General features: G+C 39.4%; 1 protein-coding gene across 1 annotated transcript; it reads right to left on the bottom strand.

Annotated features, from left to right (window-relative positions):
* Nucleotides 1-1120: 1120 nt before the first annotated feature.
* LOC131314534 (G-protein coupled receptor 1) lies at nucleotides 1121-11435 on the bottom strand. Its single transcript, XM_058343240.1, has 9 exons — nucleotides 11112-11435; nucleotides 9738-9769; nucleotides 9476-9645; nucleotides 9141-9244; nucleotides 7844-7945; nucleotides 7634-7684; nucleotides 3575-3718; nucleotides 2440-2510; nucleotides 1121-1808 (listed from the first exon to the last, which is right to left on the bottom strand). The coding sequence occupies exons 1-9, from the start codon at nucleotides 11292-11294 to the stop codon at nucleotides 1703-1705; spliced, it is 963 nt and encodes a 320-aa protein (XP_058199223.1). The 5' UTR covers nucleotides 11295-11435; the 3' UTR covers nucleotides 1121-1702.
* Nucleotides 11436-14002: the final 2567 nt, after the last annotated feature.

A 14002-nucleotide genomic window follows, 5' to 3' on the forward strand; every position in this document is an offset into this window, starting at 1 on the left:
GCACATCCGGACCATTGATCTCGGCAATCAAAGTTCTGAATTGTACGGTGTTGTGTATAATCTCAACCGTCCAACCGTTCGGCAATTCGGAACTTGTACTAATGTGGGGATAGAACTTGTACTAATCCAATCCATGTGCAAAGGGAAACATGAGGGCGATGACACAGTCACTTCAACATGTGCAATCACATGCCCAACTTTATGAATTATGTGATCAAAGAAAAAGAAAAATCACATCCCCAAACTTTGAATTAAATGCCCAGTGCAGCCGGAAAGCAACTAAACCCCAGAAACTGAACAGTCTGTTGTGGGGCTGACCTTGTACATGGATGTACATATTCACGGGCTCCACCACAAGAAAAGTGCTTTTTCCAATTACTGTGATTTTATTAGGGGCTTCAGATGAGGATGGCCTTTGCCATGTTCTCGTCCTATCCTTTCTCTGGGTTTGGCTTCATGGCAGGAAATGGTAGGGCCTTTTTTAACTTTCTGTTTGTACAGAAAACATGACCCGCTCTTGGAACCGCGTCACATGGCAGTAGAGGCGCGCGATGTCTTGAGGCGATGATATCATGGGCCATTATCAACGCTACAGCGCAGTCTGGTGACAAGCACATGTCGTGACATGCCTTGTCTAGTCCGGTGACATGTCATGTTATGCATTGGCTTGCCTAGGCTAGGCCGGTGAAAAGCACAAACCGTGTCATGCTTTGGCTAGCCCAATAACAAGCGCATGTCTTCCCAGTTCTTCTGGAGAACAGTGGTGCATTCTTCTTGAGAGCTCCTTACAATCGGCAGAGTGAAAATCTCCGGAGAGAATCTCAATCCCTTGACTTCGTATGTCGAAGTAACTGGAAAATTTTAAATAAGATCTTATGTATATATCATTTTTCAAATGAAAAAGGTGGTTGTTTTTTCTTGTTTTTGTTCGGACCTTTTGTTGTATTTCCGGGAACCGTGGCTACGAGTCCCTTGCACTGTTTGGTTTATGAATATATGCAAGCTTGGCAAATTTGATTGAAAGAATTTTGCTATGCCCAACCTTAGATTTTTCGAGATATTTGATGCAATCTCATCACTTGAAGCATGCCATGATTTTTTTGGATCAATGAGATGAAGATTAATTCACAACTTAGGGTCGTTAATAACAAAAGTAACACAACCAAAAAATTGTTATAATGTACAAAATTTTCGGCTTCAGCCTTTCCTGGTACAATACTCTTATCTTTTCCTCTTGTCATATGTCAGAAATATCTCTACTGCCCCAACCTTCACCCAGCGCATGAACAAGGTAGCGATTGGAAAAAATCAACAAGGTATCAACATTCTCTTTATAAAAATTGAACCCACAACCTCACTGCACCTAAATACTGTTACACAACCGTTGGGCCTTTTTTCCCTACAATGCCGTAAGCGCCACTGGGGCCATCCCCCTTATGCAACACACAAACCTCTGGTAGTGATTCTGCTTGGAATAAGGCTATCAACTGAAATATGTGGGAGGACCACTCTCCAGAGGGCAGAAGTGTCTCACAAGGCAAACGGATCAACAGATTTATGCAAAAAAACTGGGCTGGTTTAATGAGTATTGAAAGAGTCCCCAATACACGGCGGCATGACGAAGTTGACCTGTATTCCGTCTCGTTTTCAACATCATCCCTCCACTGTGATAAAGCAGCAATGCCTAGATATCCCCTAGTTGCTATTGCTGGTCTTGAATCTTCAACGAGACCAGTTCACTTTCTTGCTGTTGTGGGCCTCTGGACTTGGTGTTCTTCGGGCGCCATCTTCTGAATCTTTCCGGTAAACTGGAGAAAAAGGCAAATCCTTCTGTCTCAGCAGATTTATTGTAAAATAACCACATAGCAAAAGACTAGATGCGAACTAATGTAAAATTCGAGAATTCGAGAGCCCTAAAGAGATCCACAGCAGCAGGTAAAATTAGCCCTTCTTCCCAACTAATGTACCAGTGCCCCTATCTGAGTCAGTCTACATAAAAGATTAGCCTATCAGTTTGTTATTTACTAAAATTGGAGCTCTCACTATTATTTAGCAACATGTTTTTCTTTTCAATTCTTGGATTAAGGTTAAGATTTTCCAAATCTACCTCTGCAACGGATTTGACAGGGAGCTTCAACGGAAAAGGACTATTTTTAAGGAGGTTAATGGACATTCAAGAAAGAAAAAAAAACTCTACTCCGTTGCAGTGGGATGAAATTCAAGCCACCCATAAAGTACACTCATAGGGTGTACATAGCGGTGAAGGATACGACCCAAATCTTGGAATCACAAATCTGAGTAAAATATTAGTATGTGGCACTATAATCATAGTTAGAGAATCTAGCGAAATTCATATCCAATATTTATTGGCAGACCTCAGAAAAACAACTCAAAATTTCTTCACAAAATAGCTAAACTATTCAGAATTTGTTGACTTACAGATCCAATCTTTCATAGATTGCCCGCCGCACTGAAGAGTTGAGGCCATATGCTATTGAGTTGAACAAGCCCTAAAATAAAACATAGTTGAAGAAGTTAGCAAGTGAGATCCCAATGTAAGGAAACCCATTGAATCTCCAAAGAACAAGTAATCATTCAGCAGAACACGTCTTGGACAAAGAAAATGACAAACTTGTCTTTATATTTGTGATAGGTTCGGTTCAGAGTGTCTTGAACCCGAGATCCAAAAGCAGGTAAAGTTGTATGGCTCATTTGGATATAGTTCAAAACAACCCACCAAAGAATTCAATCAAACCATCTGCCCACAGACATCTTTATCTCTAACATTAGAAAAGGCATCTGTGAGGGGTTAATTACCTCAACCCAAGAGTATTCAGACCTGGCCCTGATCCGATTAGGATAAAATGCCGCCGAGTACAAAGACCTCGGTGCTTTTTATCGCTTGAACTAAGGTTATTATAGTGAATATACTAACCCGAACTCCATCACAGAGTACTCCAGCTAACAGAATCGATACATACAGACACCTGGAAGGGTATGTTCTGCTGGACCTCCAGGTGGTCCTGGAAATAATCATTAGGAAGACACAAAGTTGTGCCCATGCCAGAGGATCTTCTAGAAGAATAAAGGATATAATGAACCAGTGGTCCCACTTGTAAAGTGACGTCAATACGGGCATTTGATGGGTGGTCATACCTCACGTGCCCTCGGGCACTTGTGTCAAGTAAGGTCAAGGGAAGGGGTTCAACGAAGGATCTCTGTCATCATGTTTTTGAATCATATTACTCATTACCCCACACACCATCTAAGTTTGCCATGAGTGCCACAAAAGGAAAATAAAAAGCATTTCTATAAACAAGTACCTTAAAAAATAACCAACAGATGAGATTGAGTTTACTCTAAAAAATCCACGTGCACTCTACAGCCCAATACACTATGAAAAGCTACTACCGTGAAATATTAGCACACATTAAAATAACGAGCAATGTCCCCATATAAACCATGCAAAAGGTACTACCCCAAACAAGGAGAGTATGTTTGCTTCCCAGAGATGCAAGAGAGTACCCATTGACAAACCAATTAAGAAAGATAGCTATAAGATTGTGGCATTTACCATAAGTGCAGCCATTCCAATATCAAGCACTGACAGCCAAAAGATGTTATGCCCTGGTTCAATAAAATCATGGATGTGGTTGATTGTAGCAAAGCTCCATGATCCTACTAGAATGAGCGGATAATATCCCCACTGGTTTAAAGCCTATAAAATGTAAATTAGAAAGGCAACGGTTAGAGGTATGCAGCCTTAGCTGTCCTTAAGATTGTTTATGAACTAGATTCCAAGACTTGGAGACACCAATTAGCACCTGACAACAGGAAATGTAAATAATTCTTTAGGCTTCCTATGAGTAAGAAAATAAAAACAAGTAGAACAATATGCATTTTTGTTGCTATTTGTGCTAAGATGAATCAAATAAAAATCATTATTCTGTTATTTTCCAGTGTGTGAGAAAAATAAATGAATGTATGCCAAATACCATTCTATTACACTATATATTAAAAAATATTGTATTCAAAGTATACTCAACTTGTACATGTTCTAATTCATGGATCTGTGTCATGTTGTGTCGTGTCCGTAGCCGTGCTTCTAAGTGTTGCAACCCGTGTTTTCATTAATCCATTCCAGTTTGCCTTTATTAAAGCCAGATCGATTGTTGATAATGTTCTCGTCATGCAAGACATGATCCAGTAACTATCATAAGGATTCTGCGCTTCCTGGGTGTGCCAAGAAGGTAGATCTCATAAAGGCATATGACTTGGTGGCATGGAACTTTTCTTTCGATGTAATGACTATTATGGATTTCCCTGGGGTTTTTATACACTCAGTATAGTAGATGTAACCAAATACATATTCTCAGTAGCCATCAACGGTGAGCTAGAGGGATACATTGCTTGTAAGAGGGGATTGAGACAAGGGGATCCAAGATCTCTTATCTTTACCGCACGGTGGCTTTCTCAACTATTCTCCTTCCAGGATAAACCAAAGAGTTTTCACTTTTCACCCTAAATGTAAGGAGCTACATATTATCATCTAGTATTGTGATGATCTGTTCATTCTTTGAGGGCCGACACAGAGTCTTGTAATCTGGTTAACGACTTAAAGATTTTCAAAGTTGTTCTGGCCGAAAGCCCAATCTCCGAAAAAGATGCGTTCTTTGCTGGTGTTAGGGATGATGATAATGCTAATTTACTCCATTCTGGCTATTGCTGAGGGTGTTGTTCGCGTCAAGTACCTACATGTTCCCCTAATTACATCTACACTCCAAGCCGAGACCCGTCAGGTGTTGGCGGTAGAATTCTAGAAAGGGTGCAGTCATGGACTAACAAGCTCTTATCCAAAGGGGGTAGAGCTCAAATCGTAGCATTCTGTTGTTCAGTATCCAAATCCATGGGAGCTCAATTTTTTCTTCCTTGAAATATTCTCACAGACATTGAAGCTCTTCTCAGATCGCTCTTTGGGCAGGCCATGATTTGAAGAATGTGAGTGCGAAGGTTAACTGGAGTGATGTTTCCTTATGGAGGAAGGAGGGTGGGATTTAGATACTTGAAGGACTGGAACAGAGCAGCTATTAGGCACCTATGGGAACTTTGCCAAAAAGCTGGTACAGTATGGGTCAAGTGGATACACACATCTGCCCCTAAGGATCAATGTCCCATAATTCAAAGATAACTGTTCTGGTAGCTGTCTACTCCAGATATACTTCTAAGTAGGGGAATTGTTACCATGGCAGCTGTGTCCTATGCAACAACAGCACAGAAACTCATGATCACCTATTCTTAGTGTGACCCTTTGTCTCTCAGATGTGGTCCTATTTTCTGAGGGGAACGACATTGAAAGAGTTCCTACTACTCTGTCCCAAGACTTGAAATGGGTCCACCATCACTGAGGGATGGGTATGAGACAATCTGTCGTCAAACTATCAGTGGCTGTGGTTCTTTACTTCTTTATCATGTGTCGGTAAAAGGAATGCAAGGATTTTCAGAAAGTTGATTTGGGGAGCAGATCTTTTGGACTCTCGAAATATAAAATTATGCGAAAACGTGCGTGTCATGGCATGCCGTGTCATTCAACTTCCGGGCCAACCGTGCTTCGTGCCGTGTCGTGCCGTGCCCGTTTACTTAAATCGTGTCGTGCCGTGTCGTGTCATAGCCAATCTTGTCGTGTCGTGCCGTGCCCATGTACTTAAATCGTGTCGTGCCGTGCCGTGCCATTTTTCAATCGTGTCGTGCCGGGCCGGGCCCATTTACTTAAATCGTGTCGTGTTGTGCCGGCCCGTTTTTTAATCGTGTCTTGTCATGCCGTTTTTCAATCGGGCCGGGTCGGGCCATTTACTTAAATTGTGTCGTGTCGTGTTGGCCCTTTTTTTAATCGTGTCGTGCCGTGCCAGCCCGTTTACTTGATCGTGTCGTGTCATTTTTCAATCGTGCCGTGCCCGTTTTGTATGGTACGCACAACAAAATTGCTTTGTTTTTGTTTTTGGTCTCTTATGGACGGTATTCTTTTGAACCCTTAAGAACCATAAAAGAATACTGTGATGTGCTGTGATGGAGTCATGTATTAAAAATATGGCAGTACCCATTTGCTTCTTAGAAGCTACACACGAATCCGGGTGCTAAACACTAGGTTACTATAGCCAAATGAATGACTTTCGTTCGTTTGAGTAGGCAAAACCTGGAAAACATTTAATTGATTTTCTCATCAATCATGTGGATCATGTGGTTTAAACTTGCACTCTAATTATCTTCATACACCGGTGGAGGATTTGGGCAGCAATATTTCTACTATGTATTTTTTTCTTATTTTTTGTTTGAGATTTTTTTTCTTATTTCTCGTTAGATCTAGGGATATACGACTCTTGCACATTTTCTTTCGTATTAAATTACTCTTGCACCATAAATATTTGATAAGTTTTTCTAATTTTACTTGTTATCTTGTAATGTTAAATTTACAAACCAATTGTCCAAAGTCTATTCACTAACAAAAACAAAACAAATATTTTTTACCGAATAAAAATTGATTATTTTTTAAAGGTAAAAAAAAAAGATTTTTTAAAGACATGATTTTTTTAAGAAATAGTTTTTTTTTTTAAAACTAAATATCTCAATTGTAAAGGTAATCAAATATTTTTTACCGAATAGAAATTGTTTAGTTTTTTTTTTAAATTAAAAAAAGCCATTTGGCTTATTTAATTTTTTTTTTATTTTTCCGTGCCCGTGTTGTGCCCATGTCCGTGCCCGGCTTGAACCGTGTCTTGTCGTGCCATTCCCATCCACATTATGTGTCTGTGCCCGTGTCGTGCCCTTCTACGACCGTGCCCGTCAAACTCGTGTCGTGTCGTGCCGTGCCTATGCCCAGCTAAACCGTGTCGTGCCGTGCCGTGCCGTGCCAGGCCAACTTCCGTGCCGTGCCCGTGTCGTGCCCGCCCACGTCCGTGTCCCGTGCCAGTCCACGTGCCCCCTAAAACCGTGCCGTGTCGTGCCGTGCCCGGCCAAGACCGTGCCCGTGCCAGTCCACGTGCTCACTACGACCGTGTCGTGTCGTGCTGTGCCAAGGCATGACCGTGCCCGTGCCCGTGCCCGTGCCCGTGCCGTGCCACATTTAACCGTATCGTGCCGTGCCGACCCGGCCCGTTTGACACCCCTATGCGAGGTATTCATCAATTCTTGGAGGCAGGTGAAGAACAGATCAAAACAGGCTGCTGTGAATAGAATGGAATTTATCCCCTAGCAGTTTTTACTACGTGATCTGTGATTATGTTGTTACATGTTTTCCTTAGTTTGTTGGCTGTTAAGTTCTTGACTTAGTTCTTTTGGCTGTGTTCTGTTGCTTTCCTTTCCCTTCCGGGATTTGTGGCCTTAGCTTGTTTACTTTTATGGAGGGTGCCCCTCTGTAATTGGGTGGTTGTTTCCAATGAATTAATTAATAAAAAAAGACGTCATTTCCACTGACAAAAGTATCATCACGACCACTTAATTTGTCTTGTAAACTACTTAGTGCACCAGCGACAGCGAAAGATTCATTTTAGCCAGTGCTTTCACCCCAAATTTTTCCTACATACGGGTAGCAGGATCTTATGAGAATCAATATACGAAGATTAATTAAAGGACAGTATACCTTCGCCCGTGCTTCTTGTTGGTATGCCCTGTTTGACATGTCGACCGCCATCTGAAATATCAATTTTTACCGTTATAAGGTGAAAAAGAGCATTGAGACATTTCAACACAGTATCCTACTTCTACGTCAACAAGCACTTGGTGGCCCAAAAAAACAAAAACCAAAGAACTAGAAAAATAAAGGGAGGAAAATGCATACGTAAGTACTTACACGCGTTGCATTGTTTAGCATGCGTATCACTTGAAAGTACGTGACACCATTGAAAATAATTGCACCCCATAGCGGCACATAAAATGTAATAAAGTGAACCACCTGTTGATCAAATAGAGAAATTCAAACTTACCATGAAGAAAATGCAAGTCAATGAAATCTCAGGCTAGATATGTTGTTCATTATCTCAAATTATACTGACATCCCAAAAGATAAATCGGAGTACGGACTCCTTTACGAGAAAATCATTTCCTCAAATTTAGCAGAAAACTTTTACCCTAATTTACTAGAAAACAGTTGCTCAAATTTACTCAAGTACATATTATAAACGAACGATTTACTTATATAGTATTTCAGGAAAAATAGAATTTGCAATTCACTCCAATTCTTAGTTGCACAGATTGCCTAAACGAGGAGCTTCTATTTAGTAATTGATTAATTGGGAGAGGTTTGCCAAGCTTGGGCTCTATGTAAGACTAAATTAATTACTTCCAAGGAGTATTTTAAAGAGATACTCCTAATGCTCCCCCAGCCCAGCAACCACCTTCGCACCCACTTCAGCAACTAAGGAAAGGAGACCAAGAGAGAACAAAGTCCCCTTTTCATTTACAAGGCTTGTTTAAGATCTATTCGTATGTCCAATAAATTTATGGAACATTGATTATACAGATCCAACAATAGATAAATTCCAATTGGAAACACTATAAGGAATGACCTTGGTGTGTATCAAAACATGGCATAGAGTCAGCCACTGGAGCAAGTCTAAAAGGTAGTCACTCGCGACTTTCTACCATTGCAATTTTCAGCAAGGTCCAACGACATGTTCTACACTACATAACATGTTTTTTTCTAATATACAATAAGACAATGGGTAATAAGGAGACTAGAATAGAACAAAGCTTTTCTCTGAACTCAGTTATTTATTATAACAGGTTCCAAAGGGGATTTCATTTCACGTGTTTCATATTAATGACAAGCATTCTATATTTCATGAATTTCATGCTATGTTCTAAATGGTCCTGAGAATGACAAAATTTGTCATGTAAACCTATCTGTGGAGTATTTCATAGTTACAAGTAGAACTGCAAAACTGGATGTTTTTCTCCACCTTCTTTTCAGCCAGTAGTAAGGGCAAGAAGCAGAGCATAAAAGTAACTCTTGTGATGAAAGAAAAAGTACATAGGCAGTCACAATATAAAATGACTAAATTTCTATCAAGTCAGCCCCGTTCCAAGAAAGCAAAGCAAATTAAAAATTAGAACACAATGGCAGCTGGAAAAATCTATCGAATGCCTACCTTCCCTGTGCGCCCAGTTTGTGTCCAACACCATGCACCTAAACCACCAAAATGTCCATGTTCATTACCAATAGACCGTATCACTGTCAAGACTAGAGAAGTTCCTGTTGATAATTGAATTCAATAATTAGCTTCGTGGAGGGGATAGAATAGATATAGTTGCATGGAGGCAATGAAAGCATAGATAAAAAATAAAAAAACTGAAGGTCACTACAGAGACATAAGTGCAAAGAAGGCAATGACGATTGACAATGAGAGCTACAAAAATAGTCTCATAACAATATTGAAAGGATTCTCTTTTTTCTTTCCTTTCTTTGTCATGGATAGTTGCATACCCCAAACATACAAGTGGAAAATGGGCTCCATATCTTCAACGTCTGTCTTGTGTCTAACAACTGTACGATGAAGAGTAAAGGCAATTGTAGTAGTCCATAGGAAAGAAGCCACACAGAAGAAATGTGTGGTATATGCCTGAGCATAACAGAAAAACCCTTTTGATGGATCCCTGCATAAAGGTAAGGTACCCATCAGGAATCGCATCGATCTACAAGAAACACTAGACAGAGATACTAATTTACTTAAGGCTGAGGTGCATACCCAACAATGCTGAAGAAACTGTAAAGCATATCCTGGAGGCAAGAAAGGGCAATAGATTAGCCAAAAAATAACTTCTCAAGCATTTAAGAAAAGAGTGACCGATGAAGAGACTACAACATGTCCAATATTTGACTTCGCAGAATAATAGGCAAAAAGTCTCGTTGACCATCTTCTTTGCGGACGTAACTCTTTTTTTTTCTGATAAGTAAATAATTATATAAAAGAAGGCATTAAGGGAATGCCACCCGTATACAAAAAAAGGGGCCAATCAAAACCAAATCTAAAGTCACAAACTGCATTCATCCCTCCATATCACTGACTACAGAAACAAACCAACATTTTTCATCTATCATTGCACAACCAACTAACCTACGTTATTAAGAGCTTGTTGGTTTGGGGTTTGAGCGAGGTTTTGGGGGTAATTAGTGGAGAGAGGTAAAAAGAGAAAATTTATTGGAGACCATGCACAGAGGGAGGGATCAGGTTTTGAGACCCAAAACGAACAAGCTCAACTGATTGCGGAAACCCGAAAACCTACTAATAAACCCTAGAGAAAGAGTATTAAAGCAGGAAAAAAAGAAGAAGATAAGAAGTGAGGAAGCATTTTGTTATGTATCTGTTTTGATGGCATTGTAAAAGGTAAGACATCAAACTCTATACCGTTGATGGCAGATTTTGATGGGAACTAAAATATCTTTTTATGGCTTCATGTGATCTGTTTAAAATTTTTATGATTTGGACAGGTGTTCATTAAAGAATGGCGATTTTCATTCAGGCATTGGTTTCACTATTAGGGACCATAGAGGTACGCTCATGACGGCTGGTGCTAAGGCCATTGTTTCATAAGCATTCTGTCATCCGGGTTAGTATCTATGTTTTTTTTTCCCCTTTGTCTCCTGATATCACTTATCAGGTTTCTCTAGAACCTTGCTTTCCACTACCACAACTGCCATGAGAAGGCATTTACACATAGACAGGTATCTCCATTGCATTAGAAGTCAAAACATAAGATTTGAGGTCATTACAAACCATCATTGGACCAAAACACCACCAAAAACCATTGACTGCAATACAAAACCAACCTTTTATTTGTCATCGTATATGTAACGCCCCATGTAGACCACTGACTCAGTACCTTGATTTTGATCAACAAGTCACACCATATGGCCCAAAATGCTCAAGCCCAAGGTACTAGCAGTAGCTCACATTGTTCATTATATTATGCCCAAGATCACCCATGTAGATAGATTTCCGATGTGGGACGGGGTATCACAGTATAATCAACTTTAACCTACCTTTTTTACCCATTGCGATCCCGAGAAATCCAACAAATGAAACCGTAGAGAAAGAGTATTGAAGAGCGAGAAAACATACGGAGAGAGCGAGGAAGAAGACGAGCTTGAAGGAGAACTTGCGGAGTTCTTTGAAACAGAGGTAGCAAAGAACTATGAAACCTGAGCCAAGCAACGAGAGGCTCGACGCTCCGCTGTTAACCGCCGTCAGAATGCGCCGATCGCTTGCCGGCAAATTCCCAAACACTGCCTGCACCGTCGCCATTTGGCCCTAATTCTAAAATTTCGAGCCACTGGAAATGCTCTCTGATGGTAAAAGATGTCTGATCTCTCCCTCTCTCACTCCAAAAACTGAAACGCTACTTGCACTCTACACTTTCTTCCCTAACTTTCTATCAAAAAAATAAACATCCCCTATTGTTCCGTTTTTCTATTTTTTTTCTATTTTTATTTTTTATCTGGGCATATTGTTCCATTTTTTCATTTTTTTGGGGACCGGCCAAGCAACCCTGCCAATCGGTGCCAAGTGGCATCCGTTCGTATATCTCAACACAAATGGCTCGGATTGAAATTTGAGTACATACAGATTTGAATAGTACATTGTTTGGTGAAGATACAAGCCGTTGATTACTGAGATGAACGATCGCATCAGTCGCTCAGCACCCGCTTAGCAGGGGTGTTTGGCTGCATCCCCATTCCGGGGGCAAAAACCGAAAAACTATTTTCAAGATAGACTACTCACGAATGTCAAAACTTATTTTGGTTTTTAAAGGAGGTTTTTTTGGTAATGGTGGAGAGAGATATAGAGAAAACTTATTGGCACCTTGCACATGGGTTAAGTCTAGAGACCCAAAACAAACACAATAAATAAGTAAATGATTTAAAAGTACCTAACTTTGTCACCTAACCTTTACATTATAGTTCGGATTTAAAAAAAAAAAAAACCTTTGCATTATAGTTGAAAATCACAAAGGATTTTGTATAAATTTTTATATATTGGGGGGTAAAGAGATTTGGAAACAAACCAAAATAATAATGGGTAGTGATAATTTACCTATTCTTAATTTCTTAACTTTGTATGTCAACATAAAAAACATCAAATAAAAAACTTACGAGTATCATTTTTTCTAATATAAAAACTAAAAAGGTATCTTAGTGTAAGTATGATATTTATGATTGCTTGGCAAATAGGATTAAGAATAAAAATTGCTTGGTAGAATTGTATGTCTTGAAAGAATGTTCAATGCAATTTCATCACTTAATGAGGGGAGAGAGATACATAAAAAATGAGAGTAATAATTTTAGAGAAAACTTAATAGGGATCGTGCACAAAGAAAGATGTTGAATATAGAGACCCAAAGCGTACACAATCAGATTTCCCCTCTCTTGGGGATTCAACTACTTAGATACCTATGATCTAAAATGTCTGGAGATAGGTGGCAACTAATTGGCTACTATTAGATAGTGTATTAATCCAAAACTTTAAACCGTAAAATTATTTTATAATTAGAACATAAAATTCAAATTATTGGTCTACTCCGCTATACACGTAATAAAATTGTTAAAAAAAAAAAACTTGAAATAATTTTTACTGAGACACTTCTTTGACAAAGGCTTGGGAGCGTTAAACATATTCTCAAGTTCCTCTTTCAAAATCCAAATCCATATCCTTGATTTGATGAGTTTCTCTGAATATAATCAATTTTGTTACTGTATTTATTATAATTGTCTAAATCAACATTTTTTCACCGAATAAAATTCAGTAAATCATCCATTCACTCGTTTATTTCCACTTTGGGGGTTGGGATAGGTGTTTCTTTTTTATTGGGAAAGCATTTATTTTTGAAATCGGGAAAGCCTTGAAAAATCGATTTTTGGTGATGTAACAAGATTTGGCATATCAAATACTCCATGTTTTTCACATTTTTTTACACTAATTTGTACTTACCGTAAAAGATGAAATTTGCCAGAAATGAAGATGCACATGCGCCCAAGTCCAATACTAATACTAAGAAAACCTTTGTGGTCATGTCCAACTAGGGCTGTAAATGATCTGAGCAGCTCGAGAGCTCGACTGAATTCGTTAAGGCTTGGGCTGAGTTCGAGCTCAAATTTTTGACTTATTCAATAAACTAGTCGAGCTTGACAAAGCTCGACTCGTTTGCAACCCTACGTCCAACCCAGATGAACATAATTGTACCTACCTTCTTTTGTTTTGGTGTTACCTGTTGTAACATTCTTACACATTGACCGTAAGCACTCCCACTTAGAGATACCCAAATTTGTCTATTATAGAATCCTTATGCTTTGACTGCGGCAAAATAGTACTATAATTGATAATGTGACCAAAAGACCTAAATGTGCATAGATAAAAACATAAAAAAATAAAAAAACCTCACAAGACAAAAAGTCGAAATCCTATGGTTGGATAACCGGATTCACCACTTAATTTTGAATGTATTGAGCAATGAACGGGTGAGCAAGTTTGATAACCGTATTTCATGTTACGTAAGATTTTATATTTTTCTTAAAACGTGGGTGAAATTATTTATAAAAGGTTAAGTAGCTTAATTATTCAGTTAATTTTGACCGAATTTTTCATCACTTGCATACCACCTCTTTCTCTATCACCATCACCCTCCACTAACGATGCTACCACCACTCCTCTGTCGCAAACTCTTCATCATTTCTATAACTACAATCACAATCGCCCTCTACTATTGCACCACCACCATCTTTCCACCGCACCACCAATACAACAACCACCATTTTACCATCTTCCACCACTATAACCATCCACCTCTTCACCCCCACAAAACAATATGCCTACTTACCAATGTCACACCAAACATCACTACCCATTGATAAACATCATTCCACCACCACTACCTCAGCTACAACCACCATCAACTCTCCACCACCACCACATAACCACTAGCAATCGTGACCGCCATCTCTTTATCACCTTCCACG

Source organism: Rhododendron vialii, chromosome 13a, assembly GCF_030253575.1.
Source record: "Rhododendron vialii isolate Sample 1 chromosome 13a, ASM3025357v1".
In the NCBI taxonomy this organism is placed as follows: Eukaryota; Viridiplantae; Streptophyta; class Magnoliopsida; order Ericales; family Ericaceae; genus Rhododendron; species Rhododendron vialii.